Source organism: Eupeodes corollae, chromosome 1, assembly GCF_945859685.1.
Source record: "Eupeodes corollae chromosome 1, idEupCoro1.1, whole genome shotgun sequence".
Lineage (NCBI taxonomy): Eukaryota > Metazoa > Arthropoda > Insecta > Diptera > Syrphidae > Eupeodes > Eupeodes corollae.
In genome coordinates, this window is record NC_079147.1 from 268725985 (window position 1) to 268746950 (window position 20966).

The 20966-nt window shown below is 30.4% G+C and overlaps 2 protein-coding genes across 4 annotated transcripts in view; one reads left to right on the forward strand and one right to left on the reverse strand.

Annotated features, from left to right (window-relative positions):
- The window catches only part of LOC129943425 (homologous-pairing protein 2 homolog), a 38618-nt gene that overhangs the window by 17143 nt on the left and 509 nt on the right, over positions 1-20966 (forward strand). The window contains exons 2-3 of the mRNA XM_056052862.1: positions 20615-20736; positions 20804-20903. Of these exons, the coding sequence (XP_055908837.1) occupies positions 20615-20736; positions 20804-20903 (222 nt within the window). The remainder of the gene's footprint in view (positions 1-20614; positions 20737-20803; positions 20904-20966) is intronic.
- LOC129943424 (A disintegrin and metalloproteinase with thrombospondin motifs like) overlaps positions 1-20966 on the reverse strand; it is a 171364-nt gene that overhangs the window by 2460 nt on the left and 147938 nt on the right. Inside the window, exons 9-15 of one of the 3 annotated variants that reach the window (XM_056052860.1) lie at positions 12690-12832; positions 7038-7093; positions 5741-5867; positions 5475-5639; positions 5163-5394; positions 4862-4941; positions 3505-4076 (exon numbers count right to left, since the gene is read on the reverse strand). In XM_056052860.1, coding sequence (XP_055908835.1) covers positions 3674-4076; positions 4862-4941; positions 5163-5394; positions 5475-5639; positions 5741-5867; positions 7038-7093; positions 12690-12832 — 1206 coding nt within the window. In that variant the 3' untranslated portion in view covers positions 3505-3673. Of the gene's footprint in view, positions 1-3504; positions 4107-4861; positions 4942-5162; positions 5395-5474; positions 5640-5740; positions 5868-7037; positions 7094-12689; positions 12833-20966 lie in introns of all 3 variants that reach the window. The other 2 variants (XM_056052859.1, XM_056052861.1) reach the window with 2 other exon arrangements.

The following is a 20966-nucleotide window of genomic DNA, read 5'->3' on the forward strand; positions in this document are numbered from 1 at the left end:
AAAAATATTTTATTAAAGGATTTTGCTCGTTGTCCTGAATTCAAATTTCGCCTCATAATTTTTAGAGTACATCAGATTTTTAAAGCACGTCTTTTTAAAAATATTGAAGAAAATGGGGTTTTTAAAGCAAGGGTAAGACCAAAATAAAGTAGAAACAATAAATTTTAATTGATAAAAGAAGTCTTGTTCTGGCTAAAAGAAAACGTGATATCAACATCTGATAACCTTATTTTATGAAATAGTCAGGTCGCTATCAAATCCCTGGACTCTCTCTAAAATCTCTATTACAGTCCATGACTGTCGACCATCTCTTATAGAGATCGCACAACAATTTAATATTCATGTTTGCTGAGTGCCGAGCCATAGAGTAATTCCAGGAAATTGTAAGATGAACACGCAGTACAACCCATGTTACCACCATTTGGCAAATTTTAGCATACCAATCGCTACATGTAAACTATTGCTAATGCAAGACGCTATGAAGAAGGCAAACATCAGGTGGAATAACATCACCACGTGTCACGCCACGAAAAATTATGGGATACACTAAATTTAAAGCGCTCAAGGTGTTTGCTACCTCTAAGCAGATCGCATATAAGCTCGAAAATCGGTGTCATAACCGGGCACTGTGTAATAGGAAAGCACGCCACGTAGCTAGGCGTATTCTTAAATGACTTTAGCAGAAGCTGCATGTTTGGGGAAGAGAGAATTCATGCCCTGCTCTAGAGCATCACTTAGGAGAATTCTTCTATAACGATCTAAACGATCTCAATCATATTAGCATAATCAGTCTTTCACGTTTCGTAAGGGACTCAAAGTTTTTTTTTGAGCTTAGAAGAAAGCCTCAAGATTCATGTGGTATCAAAATGGGCCATTAAACTAGCTCAAGTGTGTTGTTCTCCATTACGGATCGCTACTTTAGCCTTACATTATCTACACTCTAAATCATTTGGTTATCTTTCTTAGTTTCTGGGAATTTTAATAAGTTAAGAGATGAATTGTGAGGCCTCATTTGACTCTATTTCATGTTTTGAAAAAGTTGTAATGCTTTCATGCTAAATCGAGTTGTTTAGATATACGACGGATTCGTTACAAGACAAAAATAAGAAAACAACTTATGAAAAAGCAGCTTATGTTTAAAACTCAAACAAATATAATTTTCGTGCGATTGGAAATTCAACAACGTGTTTTAATATTATCTCTTTGCTTTTCAAGACTTCGTAAGTATATAAAAACTAAAGGTTTTCAAATGTTAATATTTAAGCACAACTTTTTTAAAAGTGATGAATTAATTTAAAACTAGTATTAAGCTTCAATACTAAACTTATGTTTTTGTTTGGTGGCTTTTGAAAATCGAAAAACTAATTTTTTTAATCTTCTTGCTATCAAGACAATCTGGGTCAATCCTGAACTAAACTTAAACTACCAATATTTAAATGCTTTAATCATTTCAATCCGCTAACAATGAAAAAGAATATCAGCCAAATGGCTCTTACGCTACGATTGCAGCACCACGTATCCTTTTCATGAAATATTCGGTCTATGCCTTCGATACCTTCACGATTTCCATCTTTAAGTTCTTAAATCGGAGGTGGCGATTTAGCATAGGGCAGGTTCAGACGCCATAAGGGACTTGAAAGTTAGGCAAGTTTCTAGTATCTGATTGGCCAGATGTAAAAAATTACCTTCCAATTAAGGCAACTTTAATTGAAAGTCGACTGGAAAGTGGTCAAGACAAATTTCCCTAACTAAGTCAAGTCTACTTCTATCAAAATGACAGTTGAACATGTTTTTTTATATTCAATTGAAAGCTGAACTTTATTATTTTGTGATTTATTTATTTTCTGCATAATTCGATTTAATGCTTTCTGTTAAAGGGTTCCTCGTGAATTTAAAAAAAGAAATAAGTAATGTTTCTTTACAATACAAAAGACAAATCGTATTGTAGACAATAATGTGTTTAGTAGTTCTTGTACTATAAACATAAAGTAGAGGTTTGTGAAGTAAAGTTCTGAATTTGAAATTCATTACACTTGGAAAACTAGCTAGTTGCCTTGGTCAAAATTTACGCTATAAGAATGAAGTTGACTGAAAATGAAGCCCTTTATGTTCCCTGAACCTGCCCAAAAAAGTCAAAAGGCGTCAAATGACAAAATCTTGGTGAATAATTGTGATCATTTTATGAAGAACTAACGCTGTCAGGATTTTTTTTTCTTTGGAAAATTGTGAGGCGTTACAATTTTTGAAGTGATTTTTAACAATTTCAATGTATTTTGAAAGGGAGTATTTTTAATTATGGAGTAGTATCCATGTTTCAAAAAATAATATTTTCAAAAGTGACAGCTTTTTAAATAACACCTGAAACTTCTGGTTCGAAAAACCTCTTAAAGTCATAGAACTAAAACTTAAACGATTTCTGTGTAATTATTGTTTAATTAACCTAACAAAAACTTACACAAATAACTAAGAAACTTTTTAACTTGAAAAGGAAAGAATATTGCATACTTGGCTTACTAAAAACGAGTCCACCTTCATAAGCGAGGTGTCTCTCATAGAGAACCTAATATTTACCCAATTTCATGTCTTAAATTAAAGATTTTATAACTATCTAGAAAGTCTCTCTGTGTAGAAGACACAACTTTTGTCTCCAATAAGTGAAGCTCAAAAACAGTTAAGATTGTAATAAAAATCTTCAAAATATGTACTATGTATTTTCTTTAGACGAAAAGAAATGATAAAAGATAGAAGATAGGTTAAAACATTGATAGATAGAATTCTGTGAAAATTGGGTCTTCAAATATGGAAAATGAAAAGTCCATGTAAAATATTTAAATTTTCGAAAAGTGAAAAATTAAATTTTGAAGAAAAAACCTCAAGAAATAAAGGAATAGATAGCTTTGAAAAAAGAACATATATAATTTCGTTAATGGTTTGATGTCTTCATATTTATGTATGGTGTAATTTCTTATCAAATCACGAACTCTTTTCCTGAGTGCATTGCGCATGTATGGGGATTTCAAAAATGCTTCAGTTTCGAATCATTTGCATTTTGTAACAAAAAATAAAAACACATAACACTCTTATATCCAATTAGTAAATTTGTGTAGATATCCATATCGATTCTTGAAGTGAATTTTTTTTACTCCTTCTCTATATAAAATGCTTAATTTTATGACAAAATGCACATGCAGAGCTCTAATAATTGTTAATATACTAAATGACAGGCAATTTTGTTTTATTGTCTGCTACTCTAATCAAATTAAAATGTAGTTTTTTTTTGTTTGTTTAGAAAATAAAAATACTTCGATTGTTTCTAAAATTACAGCTACCAACCACAATCCGATTTATGTTTTATGCAATCAAAATTATTTTGTTTTGTTTAATGATGTAGATTAAATTCTAATCCAGATACTTTTATGTATTTTGTTATTTCTGTTTAAGATGGTTTTGGTTTTGTATTTGTTTTTTTTTTTTTTTTGAAGGTATTTATGTAGGTAATCTTACCACATACACTCCTGTGTTAATTTCATTTTTCGTTTACGTTTTCGTTTTTGACATTGATTTGTTTTTGCTTTCGTTTTAATGGATAAAGTTTGTTTTAGAAAGAATTATTAATGACTTATGCATTGTTTTTTTAAGTTCCGTGTATCTATGAGATACATGATACGTAATTTTACATGACATTGGCATTGGCAACTCCAATTGTCGATCTACCACTTCTACTACTCCTTTCTCTGGGAATATTTATTGGTAGATTATTTGTATTGTCTCCGAGATAGTTTGTTGTATAAGCTGGAGGCGATGCTTGGGGCTGTAGTTGACTTAGGTATTTAGTACTACTTCCATTACCATTTGGCCGTTTTCGGAAATACGTATCGAATAGGGAACTTCGAGTTGTTGAACGTCCACCTAGAATGTAACTACGTTGTGTCGATGTTCGATGGTGCTGTTGTTCGTCAAGTGTTTCATTGCTATCGATCTCCGCTGATGACGTGAAATCTTCGGATCCACCTTGGAGTTGTGTTGGGGTTGATGTTTGTGATGATGGTGTTGCCATTGTTGTTGTTGTTGTTGAACTATAATTTGGAGGAGGTGGAGGACTGTGGCTAGTACGGTTTGAATTTTTTCGTTTATTTAAAATATTTTCTAGATAAAAATCAAAAGTTTTGCGCAGTGCTGAGATATCATAATCAAGTGTTGATGGAGTGCTGTTGTTACTACTTATACTACTATTATCATCAATATTGCTACTAGTACTAGAACTGATTGAGCTTGTAATGCGAGTTGTTGTTGTAGTTGTTTTTATGTGTTTCAAATATGTTCGTGTTTTATTGTTACTCATGTTTCGGAGTCGTATTTTACGATAGGGTTTTAATGGTCTGTTTGTTTTGAATTTTGTTTGAAACAGTGAATCGGGTGTTGATGTTGTTGTTGTTTCTATTGGTATGATTGTTGTTGTTGTTGTTGTAGAAGGAGTAGTATTTGTTGTTATTTTGCTAGTAGATGATGATGATGTTTCAGATTGTGTTGTTGTTGTTGATGTATTTAATTCACCGGTGAATTCAAACGATGATGCTTCATCTTCGTTATCATAATACTCATCATTGATATCTTCCTGCTCAGCGCTGCTAATTATTTTAATAAATGTTTAAATTTAAATAATAAAATTTGATTTGTGTTTTCTATCTAAGTTAGTTAAAGGGTTTACAAAAATTACTTAATTTTTCTTTCTATAAATATGTACTCATATGTGAGGGAGTATAATATTAAATAAGTTTTAAACAATCATATTTTTGACTGTGACGCTTTCTTCTATATTTAATTTTAATTTAAAAGTTATTAAAATAATCAATTAACTTACTTATAAACCGCACGATATTGATTACTATAGTCCTGTATTACATTTGCTGGCAAAGGCGTACATCTGCCATCCAGACAGTGCTAAAATAAATGAAAATTGTGAGTAATTCTGACTAATATGTTTTCGTATTTTGTTTTTAAAAACATTCTCGAATGAGTGTTGTATCATTTTCATGTTTAAACTAAAAAAACGAGCTGTTTTAAAAATTTTCAGGTTTGTACCTCAACTCTTTTGTTTGTATAATAAAATAATTTTTTTATTGTATGAAGTTTATATTGAAATTTAAGTTGAGTATACTCACCACTCCATTACCGCACGATGAACCTTCCGCTGCCGGTCGATACGCCACACAATATCCAGTTTGTGCGTCGAAACAGAAAAGTTGCGCACACACCCGTTCGTCCTTGAAGCAAGCATATGTGCCACGATCTCTTCGGCATTGTGCGTCCAGTGACAGTAAAGTCCCCGGAAGTGATCGACCAAGCGCACTATCTTCATGAGGAGCATTATGCAAGCAACTTGCTGTATCCCCACTTTAATTAAACAAGAAATACAAAATCAATTTTTTTTGTTTTTCACTATACAACTTAATTTGTATGTGAAGAAAACTTACTTCAAGAAATGATGAAAACTTTGTACTGTGCACGGAGACCATCTGAATCCCCTTTCGGTGTGTCTTAAATCTGACATGATATAACCATCTTCCCAACGGCATCTTTCTGCTCCCGGACCGCCAAGATAACTTGGTGGTGGTGAACCATCATGTACTGCTCCCAATCTTCAAAGAAAAACAGAATCGAAACACACATTTTTATATTACAATTTATTTCTCATAAAATATGTAAATAATATGAAAATATTTGTTTGTTTTCAACTTACAAATGTCCAACTTCATGTGCAGCAACTATGATTCCACTGAAACCACCGGTATCCTCAATGATAGCGACACTGTTGACTTTTTCCAGACGTTTGTTGACCACGCATGCTCCTCCAACATATGCAAATCCTATGATTTATACGAGATGGTTGATATAAATAATTTAATTCAACATTGCTCGCGTTTTCTTTTATTTCTTGTTATTTAATAAAAATTTACATTAAGCGAGTTGTGTCTTGGAAATTGAAATTGCATGCGTTTATGGGGAAGAAGCATAGGTTAGAGATATAAGCGTATGAAGTATATAAATAATAATATCGAGGGAAAACCAGCATGGCTTTTGATACCATTTTTGTAAATATGTAGATGATGTTTTTAACTATTAACATACTTTTTTGGATGGTTTAAAATCAGTAAAATATTCGTGTTTTGCATTTTTTTAAATAATTTCTGTACAATTACCATTATTTACATAATAAATTTAATGTAATGAAAATATTAAAAGCAGACTTTTACCATTTACCATTTACCTCTTTTAAAAGATTCTTCAGCAATTATTAGATATATCCTTTTCCGTTATGAAAGCATTAGTGTTAAAATATAAATTATATGTAGATATATTTATGTAATGTTTTAAATAAAATAAAAACATTGTTTTTTTTTAGTCACAAAGCAAGAAAATAAAATTAAAAACATTAGGACACACAAAAAATAGTGAAACAAGTAAAATTATCACATTTAAGTTTTGAAACTATGTTTAAAAAGTAGTCAAGTAGTAGAAAATTAGACCTCAGAGATCTTAGTTTTTTTTTTGGATTCACTAGCTCACTTTTTGACGGAGCCTAAAATCCTGTTGAGATCTCATTTTCCTGAAATATCCTATTGTAGGTCATATAGAAAAACAAACAAAGAAAATAGAAACCCTTTGGTGAAGTAATAAATGGAGAATATAATTAAGAGAAGAACATTCAAAAAGGTCATCAAGTTTGATGAGAATTGAAATCCATTTCACAAACATAACGATGTTGTAAAATAAAATGTACAATATTGAAAATAAATAATTTTGTACATTATGAATAGTCAAGAATTAGGAGGAGGAGGAGAAAAAGTTTTCAGCCATAAGGTTAAGAGAATTTAGAAAATCACATTTTTGACAGTAAAGTTGTCGAAGAAAACAAAGAACAGAATATTCGAAAAATTCGAACATAGACAAAATTTGTTCCCATACATATAGATACATATGTACGTTTGTACAAAGTACAGTTGTGTAGTTTCTTTTTGAATACATTTTTAAATTACCTGCTGTACCACGTTTACATTCCCCATATGGAGTTGCTCGTCTGCACATATCAAGTCTTAAAAAATAAAAACATTTTCAAAATTTCTATTAATCTGACAAAATTGTTTGTTTTATTATTTTATTATCTTCAAGTTCAATAAGAGATCACTTTCCTTCCATCAAAAAAATCATATTAGACATTTTTGATAGAATAACCTCAATCTGAGAGCCATATCCCGCCATCCAGGAATGCTTGTTGCAAACTGTATCCCACTGGCGACCTGATTTGTTATTTAAGGTTCAATTCGTTCACTTTAATATGACAATACAAAATCTATTCCTAATCCCATTCATTAATTTATTTTATGTGGAATACAAGTTGAAAAACTCAGATGTACAAAATATAACAGCTCAAAAATTTCTTTCTTTCTTGTAGGTTAGGGTGGACCCATAATGTTATTCCGATCACAAAGAGCGAACATGATAAAAATTGAATTATTTTTTAAAAGGATATTTCCGTTCTATGTGCAAAAGGCATTATCTCTCTATAATCAAATTAATTAAAGGGTTTTTCAGTTAGTTTTTATATTTTGATATGCATTTTTAGATTTGACTACTTATCAAACTCATGACCAGGGACCTTTTTTTGGTCAAACGGGAGATGAAATCGACTTTTGACATGTTTCAAGCCCTGGTGATTGCAAATATATGTACTTCATTTTGCCTTTTTATACCATCATTGCCCATTTTTTGCCTATCTTCGCCATTGTTGCCTCTTACTGCATTTTTGCCTTTTTATTAAATTTTGTTAAGAAATATCTAAAATTGGTTTAGCATTAAAAGAAATGCGAACATTTTCGCATACCGTTGAAAATCTTTAGTTAAAAACCCAGCTTTTTGACTATTCGATGCGATTGTTGTAGGCCGATGAACTTAAGAGAGAAAAGGTTTTGTTATTCGTAACAGACGCTGCACCGTATAAATGGATAAGAGTGTCAAAACTCTGCAAGGGTTGTACTTGAAAATAGTTCACGTAACTTGCGTCGCTTACGTTGTAAACAGAGTTTGTGAAAGAATACACAGTCACTACTCAAAAGTTGACTTCTTTGTGTCGAACTTAATAAAAGTATTTCTGAAGAGTCCATCTCGGATTGCTATTTTTATGGATATGGAACCTGAATTGCAACTGTCACTGTAAGTTTTTTTGAAACTGAATTTGAAGTCGTATTTTTGAATTTCCATTTAAACTAGGTTTTAACTCTTTGGGGAACTTCGTTAGAGGCAGCGGCATATTATGCGGACTATTTGCCTCGAATCAAAAAAATCGTCAGCCCTCTCGAAGATGATGCAAGCTGTGTTGCATTTACAAAAAAATTGATTGAAGATGAAGGATTGGAAGTGCAGCTGGCGTACATTAAAGTCAATGTAGGGTGTTTAGTCGATCCGAAAAAAGTATATTTTCAAAGACCTACAAAAGACAGGTATATTTGCGAGTCTGTACCTACTTTTATTTTAAGCTAACAATATTCTCATCAAGGGGCATGAATTGTCAATGTGTTGCCTGTTTTGTAAGATATTGAAGAAAATTTAATAAAAGCAATAAGGCCCATTGCAGAGTAGTTCTTGAAGAAGAAGTTTACTGCAGTTTTTAATGGAAACACAGGGCTAAAAACGATTGAGCAGATAAATTCTTTAATAAACAGCGACGACGTGGATTGAAAACTTCCAGGAAAACATTGAGGTGAATAATTTTGAAAGTTTTTGATGGGCTCCACCCGTTTTAGTTGAAGTTGAGAGATCATTCAGCTCCTTCACAGCCTTTCTAAGAGACAACCGCGGAAGATTGCTGAGAACTTTAAATAGTCCAATGCTACTATAATTAAATATCCTTTTGTTTATTTTCCTAGTATTTCTTAATAAATGCGTTTTCTTTGCCTTTTTAAGTGTTTTGTTTTGCCTTTTTTAATTTGGTTAGGTCAACAAAAAAATTTGGTTGGGTTAAAAAACCTGCTAATGCAAAACGTTTAGTCAAACCAAAAACGTAAAATTTACAAACGAAGAGCGTTACGAAATAATTTATTCGACTTTCCTACTAATTCCTGTGTGCGAGTAATGTTGTCAGAGATGGAAGGGACCTACAGTTTATATGCCGAATCCGAACGGCTAATTTGAGAAAGCACTTTTCATGACAAGAAATATTCTTGGAGAATTTGTTAATTCCTCGCAAGAGGCAGTACCCTTGAAAAAAGTGAGGTGGCACAGGCAGGGATTGAACCCAAGACCCCTTGCATGACCGTCCAACGCACTATCCATCACGCTACGAGTACTACAATTTTCAGAAAATACTATTGTTAAAAATTGTTGACCTTCAAAATAACCAATATCAAAAATTAAATGTCTGTATTTTTGTTTGCTAAAAGTATTACTATTCATTCATTATTTATACAATTTGTTTTGTTACTAATTATTGAGTATCCTGGTTTTTCACATCACGTGTCGACAACGTTTTCTTACTAGCATTAAAATTGCACTTTTATAATGGGGTTTGGTTCCATTAATTCAAATCCGACTTTAAAATTAATGTATTACGTCAAATTTTTAAGATATCTCTTTTTAAAATTCGAAAAAATCGAGTATATAAGGTTTATCGAGGCTACTTACATTTATGAAGTAGCTTTTTTCAATAAAATCTTTGATGGCTTTTCAAATCTATTATCATTTCAAATCCTTTAAAATATTTAGATTATTTCATATAATATTTGAAAAAACTTCAAAAAATGTTAGATTTCATCTGTCTTATAAAAATCTAAACGAAAATCTGGACCATTTTTGCTAAAATGGTTTTCAACAGAAAAAGTCAAAACGGTTTGAAATTAAGTTTTGTTCTTCTAACTTATTAGTTGTCTGAACAATTCTATATGATATCAAGTTTTTGAAATACGTACATTAAAAAAATATAAAAATATTGTTGAAAACAGGTATTTTTGGAACTTGAGCAAATAATTAAAATTAAAAATTAAGTCCATGACTTTTTTTCCAATACTATGAAAGTGTTTAATTCAAGTTTTTCTAGAAACTTCAAATAGATTCAAATAAAGACTCATTTATTTGAGAATTTTCAGAAACTAAAATTCTTTAAATTGTTGGATGTTGTACTTTTTAAAATCATCATAAAATGTATTGCTGAGAGATATTTTGAGTTTTAACTTCCCACGTTTTTGGTTATTTTTATAATGTTTGAAGGGGCATATTTTAAAAACATGATTTAATAAAAAAATTAAAAGGCAACATTCGAATTTAGGACATCTTTATCGTTTAAAGTATTGTTTTGTTTGTGGGATAGTAACGTAATTTTGTCGACAATTATTATGGGTAACAACCATTTTCTTCTTTCACTTTTGAAATTTACAATCGACATAGAAATAAACCAATCACTTCTGTTTTGATACAAATCGTAACTAACTTAATTTGGACTTTGGGAACGACAAAAGCTAACGATTGTTAAAAATTGTTGATAAAAACATGGCATAGTATCAGTTACCGAATAATCTGTTTCAAGTCGTTATAAATTTGATCATACATGTGTAAGTCCTTCATCTACAATAGAGAATTCGAATATCAAGGAAAATATTTTTAGTGTCCATAGGAAGAGAGGGCTTCGAAGTGTAGAAGGCCTTACTTGATGCAAAATTGAAGTACCTATATATTTTCTCAAAAAGACCAAATTTAGGAGTTTACCAAAACCAATAAAAAAAGAGGCTGTAATGCGACTCACATAACTTCCCATAACGTCTGTCGATATGTCTTGCTCAAAACTTCAACGAAATATTTATAACAATATTTTGTGTGAGAAAAATAATTTGAAGTCAATATATTTCTTTGTTCTCCTAATACTTGAGTCGTATTTTGTTAAAAAAGTTGTCAGTTGAATTTTTACTAAAAGATTAACTAAAAATTGACAACAATATTTTGAATTATGATGAAATGGTTAGATTTCAAAATCTATTTTTGTAAACGAGATTTTTAGCCGAAAACCAATTTTTATTTATTTTAGTAGCATTTCTTGAAAGTTTATATTTCTTATATAAACAAATATTTCTTATATACAAAAATATTTCTCATATACAAAAATATTTCTTATATAAAAAAATACATATTAGATATTGGCACAGAATGAAAAACATTTTGAAGTCAATACGTTCAGTTGTTCACGGGATATCGAGAATCGAATATCAATTTTTCTGTTCTATAATATTTTATATAAGATGAAACTAGTTTGAATTTTTTCAGTCAGAAATCAAATTTTACTAACTTTTAGTAAAGGTTTTTATTTTTTCTAAAAACATTTTCACTTCTATTATCTCAAAATTAAGTCGGATATAAAATCATTTTTTGGTCGTAAAATATTTGAGGTGTAAATTATTTGTACAGTTTTGTTGATTTATAAAAAAGTTAATTGATTTCTTTTCAAAATTACACTAATTTTGTATTATATCGTTATTGGTTCGTGAAGTTCTGCATCTTTCATCATTATTAATTGTATAAGAACACTTATTTGTGGTCGATATCTCTACTGGTTCTTTAAATATGGACGACGAAAAAAGCTTCCCGAACGTACAGACAAAAATCTCTCATTTAGATTCTAGGGATCTTGAAACGTCGGAAGCCTAGTGCCTTACCCATTCCTACCTCACTTTTACTAATTTGGCTAATTAGGCATACGTGTTTATTATTCTTTCAAAAATAATTATTAACTTAAGGTTTGCTTTTCAATTGTTTTTAACTATATCTAATTTTGTGCTAATTTCTTTACATTCATATTTAATTTGTATTTGCTTAATACCCTTAGGTTCAAATATACGTTAGTTTGTTGAAACAGTTCTATTAACACTAAGTATCAGTGACACTACCCTCACTTAAGGGTTGGGTCTTTCGTCAGGTGTTTGTATTCAATTTCTTTAGTAAATTTAAAGCAAAAACAAAAAAAAATAATTTTTTAAATACTTAGTAAAATATTAAATAAAACTATGCAAATATTTTGTGTATACATAAATATATGTACGTACCTCGCCATATTACCAATAATACTTTTGTGAGCCACTAAATTAAATAATAAATGACTATGTTCATGTTGTTTTTGATGTTATGTTATTATTTGCATGTGCGTTATAATGGCAAAATGTTAAATTCTGTGTATTAAATTAATACTCAAAACAAAATAAAATTTGTTATACTACTAATTAAAAAAACAATCAGTCAAAAATAGTAGTTTACCCGCAGTGCCCTTGGTACAACGACCGCCCTTTCGTCTGCGGCACATATCATACCTAAATTGGAATTTTGATGTAGTATAGAAAACAATATTCAAAAACATTTTTCATCTCAATATCACAAAAAAAAATAAAATATTTCAAAAGATTTGTAACTTAAATATTTTCTTTCATCACTTTAAATGATGAAATGTCATCAGCTTACTCTTTGAGATTGGAATTTATTTATAAATTTATGTAAGTTAAGTACTTGTCAGTCGCTTTATGTTTTTGGTTCCTTCGGAAAGTTTCCAATTAAATTTGTATGTTTATTATTTCGAAACTGAAGTTCCACATGTACTGTACTCGTGTATGTCATTCGCAACTCTGCGTGGTGCACTATTTGGAAGCTAGCATACTCACTTTGTTATCGCCACTGCAATGTCGTATACCGGCAATCTACGTTCCCGGAACAGATATTTACCCATATCGGTTAAAGCGGCTGCTGAGTCGATGGCATCTCTGCCGACACGATTCCTTTCCAGATATGGAGTTGCATCTCTTCCCTGATGACGAAAACAAACAAAAATAAAACACCAATTAATTTTTTGTATCCATTCACAAAATTACTTGAGTCAAATAGAGTCGTCTAAATAAATTTAAGTTATAAGTTAAATTATACTGATTCGATTGTTAGTATCGCACGAAGAGATAGATAGAAATATTTTATCAGATTGTAATAAATTATAAAAATGCAACTGTGACAACTTTGTGTCTACCGATTTTAAGCAACTGTTCTTATGAATTAAAATCGTTTATATTAACTTGATTTTATTTTGGAAGATAATAAATTACCATAAATGTGTGTAAGTTTCTTTGATTCTGAAGTCGTACATGAAAATAAGTAATAAGCTAAGTTGTAAATGGTTTTTGTTTTTTGGCAACATGCTATATGCAATTTTAGATTTATGTTCAATGCAATTAAATGCAAGTTTGATCGGATAGATAATGATTTTAAGTGCGGTTTTAGTGGTTCGTTACCACCAAACGAAATAAAAGACAGACAAAAAATACGTTAAAATGTTGAAATTGACAAAAAACTACGTGCGTTTAGCACTCTTGGCTCCTACATAACGTAATTGATATGGGCTGGCTTAAACCACAGCACCGCACTATAGGTCAATAAATCTTAGAGCTATAACTTAAAAAAAAGGTGTTTAATATATGCGGACACCACTTCTTTTTGGGGTATAACCACACGGTGGTAATTTTTGTGTGTAAAAACAAGGTGCAAAAACATTACGAGAAAGGGCAAATATTTTGTATGTCAAAGGGGGTTTAGGCTGTGAAACGGACACATTTTTTAGGATATTGTACTCATAATCATGTTGCCGTAAAGTTTAATGCATGGAACTGTCATGTTTCAGGTCTGGAGTTAAATCTGAGGATAAAATATCTAATTTTTAGTGAGAGAACTACAAAAAAACATTTAATTTATCTTGTTTCGTTATATATGTAAGTACTTTCTACTGCAGATTTCTTAATAAGAAATAACATAAACTATAAGGCTCAAAATCACCAAGGTGCAGAACTGGCTTTGCTACCAATTTAATGCCTTAAATCTTGACCTAATTGAAAAAAATGAATAAAATACTAAAACCAACCTGTTTTGTGTGTTCATCAAACAATATAATTTATTAATAAGGTGAATTTTAAATGAAATCAATACACACGCATAAAAAATCTTTTCGGGAAGCCGTCCTAATTTACAATCTTCAACAACAAGTCGAAAATATAAATGAAAAATTTAAGGTATTTAACCCGGTCATTACTCAATACACCACATTTTTTATACAAAATGTAGTTTTAGAGACGATACTTAAAGATTATTTATTTTTAACTATCAAAATGCAAAAATAGTTTGTCCAATACCGCACAAGTCATTTCAGTGAACATATCAAAAATAATTTTAAGTAAATTCAGCCATTCGGTGTCAAACGTCAGTCGAGGAAGAACACAATAACAAAGCCGGCTGTTAGAGTATTTTTCGTCAAATAAATAATATCTTAATGTTAAGTACCCGTCTATTCATAATTCGTAGAACGTACATCAATAGTTCGTCATTTCGTGAACGGTCATTTCGGGAACGTTCCCGGACATGATTTGTCGTATTTTCCTTGTAAAAGATTTTGTATGTATTGATACATAATACGCCCATGTTATAAATCAAAGCTTAAACAATGTGCTTTGTTTTGTTCTTGTTGATTTTATCAAACTTAGAAAAACGTTCCCGAATTGATGGTTTCTATAAGATATTTAATATTAAAAAAATATTTCTAATAAAGTAAAGAATTCTGTGCGCTGCACTGTCAAGGATTATTAATATACAAATTTTGTAATAGTATACGCTAAAAGTCATCATTTTTGCTTGCAATTTTTTTTGTCATAAAACCAATTTTGAAATTTGCAACCTTAGTGAGTTTGAGCCATAAATACAAGATTGAAGTTAAATTTAAAAAATAACAGTGTGTGTATACAATTCCACTTTAATCATAACTTTTATTTCCTTAACCTTTGAACACACAAAGCCAATAGTTCTTGTTCAATATTTATTCAACTTAATTTCCTTTCACTTGACAAAAATAATGAAATTGTTTTAAAATGCACATTTTCACTGAAGAATATTTAGCGATAAAAGTTACTATCAGTAAACTTTTACATTGCTGATGTTAAATGGCAGACACGCAATGTTGAAGTTGATTTTGGAGTTCTCGAGGGTAGCCATTTGAGTCCAGTTCTATTTAAAGTATTCTATAAATAATCTTTAATCAGGTTTGAAGTGAATTATTAATGCTTGCGATGTTGATATTTTTTTTTAACCCTTATAGGCTTGACAGTTAAAGTTTGGTCATAGGTTTATTGGGAAGTTCCCGCTAAAAGTTCAAAGTTTTAAATTATCGAAAATCTTTTCATAATTTGGCATGAAGCTGTATGGATTTACTTAACTTTGGGGTCCTTTTTAATTCCATTATATGAGATAGATAACTGAAAATTAAAATTAAACAACATTATGGAGTTTTGAAACAATAGATCAATTTAGGTAAACTCAGAAGAATCTTATCCAGCATTTTATTATAGGTTGAATAGGGATATATTTCAAAGCCCTTAAACATAATCATGTAAAAGTCAAATTTATTATACCAAGGCTTGTAACTTGACCAAATCTCTTATACCTTCTTTGGTAAATTTCTTGTAAAATTGTACAATTGAGAGAAAAAGTATACTTTGTATGTTCAGTATGGGCCGCGGAATATTTTGGCTTTTGCACGTAAGGTATAGATATCAGTTCTTAGAAATTAAATATTTCAGAAATTAAAGATAGTCTCTTGAGTTTAAATGATGACAAAAAAACTTAATTTCCTAATTTTTAAGGGCTTTTTAGTGAAGTTAGATTATTTTTCAGCATGGAAGAAATCACGCTTGAACCCTATTCACAAATCGGAGTATAATACTAACGTCCGATTTGTAATTTTTTCAAAAGTTTTTAGTTATGGTTTCGTTGCAGAAAGATCAACAACGATTAATCTTTCTATTTTAACCAATTTCATTTTAAACAATTAAGAGTCGTGTTCAATCTGGTTGCATTAAGGTATTTCTCCCAAAACCAATTTTGATTTCATCTGGTATGCCTCAAGGTAGCCATCTTGGACCACTTCTTTTCTTAATTTTTATAAATGATTTACCTAGTATTTTTTTTAATTAATTAAACATGGCTTCACCTCATATGCTATCTAATAATAACAAACTAGAATTTAACTTTAGTTGGTGTAATTTTGAAAACCTTTTTAACTTATTATGTAAGATCAATTGGGATCACTTATTTTGTAACTTAAATATTGACGATATGTGTAACATTTTTTATTTAACTCTTTTTGACTGTTTCTACCAAACGATTCCATTTAAAAAGACTCGAAATAACTTGAGTGTTCCACCATGGTTTGATTCTCAAGTTAAAAACTTAAAGAACTTAGCTTGGATAAAGTACAATCAAACAAGAACTGATGATGATTATAAGACGTTCATTATAATAAACCAACTTTTCAGTGACTACTCTAATATCCTATATGATGACTTCATTCGGAAAATTGAATAAAACCTTAAAATTAATCCTGGCAGTTTTTCGAAATTCGTTAATCGTAAGAAGAAATCAAGTGGGTACCCTAACTTAATGACTGATTCGACATCAAATAGTAATGAGCCGAGAATAATGGCGAATATGTTTGCAAACTACTTCAAAGATGCTTTTGTAGATTAAAATACTATTAGTTTTCCTAACACATCTATAACTGTTATACATTCCCCCCCACTTAAATTCTATCAATTTCGTTATAAGTGAAGCTACTGTCCTTAATAGTATCCTACAACTTGACGAATGTTTTAGTCCTGCTCCCGTCGGTGTACCATCATCCATTTTAAAGAAATGTGCAGCGTATTTAGCATACCCGTTATGTGTTCTTTTCAACACGTCCTCAAGTAACTCGCTGTTTCCTTTTATCTGGAAGAGCTCCTTTATAATACCAGTACACAAAAAAGGTCCTAAAAACGAAATAATGAACTACCGACCTCTTGCTAAACTATCTGTGATACCTAAACTATTTGAGTCAATCGTATGTAGCGTCCTTTCTTTTCACTGTAGTTCAATTTATCTGTGATAACCAGTATGTTTTTGTTAAAAAGCGTTCAACTGTTTCTAATCTGTTTAACTTTACGTCCTTTTGTTTAGATGTTTTTGAAAAATGTGAACAAGTAGATTGTATCTTTATTGATTTCAGCAAGGCCTTTGATAAATTGTGTCATAAAACATTACTTTTAAAACTATCACAGCAAGGTTTTAACGGCAGTTTCATAAACTGGATCTCCTCATATTTGCAAGATAGACGTTTAGAAATTTAGTAATGAATGTTCAAGTTCATTCGTTGTGAATTCTGGTGTCCCCCAGGGTAGTCACCTTGGTCCTATTTTACTTGTTTTATTTATAAATGACTTGGTTTCGATCATACAAAATTCGTCTGCCCTTATATATGCTGATGACATTAAAATTAAAAAAAAAAATTAACTCTGAAGACTTAATATTATTAAAAAATGGTGCAATAATAATCGTCTTGTTTTAAATGTTGACAAATGTAAAACCATGAGTTTTACACGCCAAAAAGTTCCAATCGTTTTTAGTTACATGTTTGATTCTTGTCCTTAAAGTAGAGTGTATGTATTTTCTGACTTAGGTGTAGTCTTAGATACTAAACTAACATTTAATGAACTTATTAACTTCATAGTTAACAAAAGCAAATAGAGTTCTGGGTTTTATTACGAGACTTGGCCGTGAGTTCCGTGATCCATATGTTTTAAAATTACTTTTTGTTTCATTTATGAGTCCAGTCCTGGAATATGCTTGTACAGTATGGTCACCTTAATACGCCGCCGTACACATCACAAGACTCGAAGCCTTTTAGAAAAGATTTTTGAGTTTTTGTCTACGACCCCTTCCGTGGTTTCATGATGTTCATACATTACTGCCTTATTCACAGAGACTTTCTCTCATAAATCTTCCTTCTTTGACAAATCATAGGATGTACTTGCAGTTTTGTTTTATTGTTGGAATAATAAACGGACAAATTTCATCACCATCAGTTCTTGGTAGTTTAAACTTTAATGGTGCACGAAAAACCATTTACATTTAAATGTCGCTAAATTTTATAATGTTTCTGAAATCATCTACAAAACTACAAAATAAAGAATCAAGTTCTTGAAAGAGTTAGGGAGAAAAAAGATCCTTATCTCAACTTTGTTAAGTTCATCGAATTAAGTGTTTTCAAAGCAAATTCTATTCTCGGTTTCATCAAACGCAATAGCGTAGACTTCAAAGACCCTTTTGCTGTCAAATTGCTTTTTAGCTCATATGTAAGACCAATATTGGAATACTGTTGTGTAATCTGGATTCCTTTTTATAACATTCATTCTAAGAAAATTGAAATGGTTCAAAAAAGTTTACAAGGTTGACTATTCAAGAATTTGACTGGAATATCGAAACTCCGTCATAAAAAACTAGATGCCAACTTTTTGGTATTCAATCACTTGAAAATAGACGCAAAATGTTTTCAGTGATGTTTGTAAGTGATGTTTTATCTTATCATATTATATCTCCTGTTTTGTTGTCTTAAATAAATTTTGTATGTTCCATCGCGACAACTTCGAGTACCTACGTTGTTTGTTTCGAAAAGATGTAAACAGAGTTATTTGATGAAATAAATAAATAGAAGGCCATCTTAAAAGTTAAATTAAAATGCCTTACGAAAGCAATCAATATTTAAATTTATCGGTGAGTCTGTATTAACTTCGGAATCGGTTGATATAGTTGATAATTTAATATAGCAGAATCTATAGATGCCTTGAGTGTACATACATAAGTCTTTATAACAAATCAAAAACTTTGAGTGTTAAAAGAAGTGAACGTTTCATTGGAATTTTTAAATGCCAACCGGCATTGCGGTAATAAAAACAGAAGAATCATTACACTAAATAATTTATTTGTTTTCAGTTTTTTTTTCTCCATTTTTATACTTATTTCTTCTTAACTCACGATCTAAATACGTGAGTTAAAATATAATTTTTCAGTTGATAAGCACGAATCTTCTTCAAAATCGACACATAAAAGTCAAACATTATTTGATCGGCTTAAAAAATATAAGTCTTTATATGGTATAAGTATTAGAATAAAAGACTAAGACTAACTTTTATAACCTATTCACAATATCTGTCAAAAAGAATCAGTCCTTAGATCATTTCTCTTAGGATTTGTGCCATTAAATGGTGATCCCGTCTGGATGCCAATATAATGTTGCAAAAAAGTGAAAGGTTTTGCGGTTTTGGTTTTTTGTTTGCAAGTCAAAGAGATGAATCTTCATTTCAGCGCGATCTTGACTTGTTGATATATTGTATAAGAAACTAGTTATAGTTAATGTATTTATTTTCATATAAGACCGACCTACGTGAAGACGACAACGACGACGACAAGACGATACCGGCTTTAAGAAGCTATAAGCTAGATTATTGATTGACGTTTAGTTAGCTTAGGGGGTTTGTTGATGGTAAGTTTAATGATGCGACATGTTGTTCTTATGCAATTTGTTTATTAGATGCAAAAACATATCAAATACATGCAATGATGATAAGCCATGGAATCATGAAAACATATTATCTAATCGCGTCTTATGGAAATATTGACCTATTCATTGGAAGAGTCATGTTATAGCGAAGCTATTAAGTCTAACAATGTAATGCAAATCCTTCAATAAAAAGAAAAGTTGTTTTTGAAATTATTAAAAAATTATTTAAAATATTTATTAATCACTATGGTTAAGTATGCATTTGGTTACGTAAAAGAAAGCAAGCTTAAAATAAAGCATCAAGTCCTTGTTTTCTAGGCGAAGCTTCGGCTTAAAACATTACTTCACATTGAATTAATGAAACTTTGTCAACAACCTTGCCCAAATCAATCAAACTATGCTAAATTTTGTGCGGCGTAGTTTTTGACTTAGCATCAAAACTTTATCAATAATTTATTTTGTCTCGAACTGTTTTGAAATTCTCTTAACTATTTTTATACATTTTGCAATCGATTACCTTCTAATAAATCACAACAAATTGTGTTCCAGACGAACAATATAGTCAATTCTTGACCGAATAGAGTATACACATTTCATAAGAGTCTCTCTAACTCTTTATCTGCGTGATGAAAATTAGAGTATTTGATTGAGAACCTTTTCATGGCGACAGGAGCATCTGATGAATGTTAATCATTTTATTTCAATAGTTCAATCGTGATTTCATTAATTCAATAGATTTATTATTATTTTGTTTTCTTAAGTTTTGTGTTTTATTTTTTTCTGTGCATAATTGCAAGGCCAAAACGTGTAGAGTACCTACCATGATCCCGCATGATCTACAACAAATAAAATCAAACCTTCTTAAGTCCAAATCGAACATTTTGTATTTGAGACCAGTTTGATTTTTGTCTGCAAAAATATTTTGAAGGTTAATCGATTTAATTTAATTTTATTTTAATCATTTATTATGTGTCTTACTTTTGATATTTTATCGATTAAGATCTCATTTAATTTTGGCAAACGATAATATGTATATAGTAAAGTCAAGATTTTAAACTTGATAGATCAGATATTTAAAAAAAATGATTTTTTAATGGTAATCTCTAATAAACGTCTCATTTAAATTAAAAATAAACCTTCAAATATGAAGATTAAGAAAACTAGTTTATTTGTTTTGTATCACAGATGGCAAAACCAGATGTTTCAAAAGAAGTTCTAAGTCTTCTTCAAGAAGGAAATAAACCATATTCTGTAAATGATATTTTTGAAAAATGTGGCAAACAACATGGAAAGGCTGCAGTTCAAAAGTCTGTATAGAAAATTGAATTTACAATTCAAGATATTAAATTTAGAACTATTTTTTTGTATCCATAGAGCCTTGGATTCACTATTGTTTAGGGAGAAAATAATTGAAAAAGCCTTTGGAAAACAGAAAATATATTTTATTCGTCAATCAAACTACGATGCAAAGGAGGTAAGACTAAAATAATTGTTTATTATTACTTCGCCAACATGACAACATTTCTGCTTTTTGTTT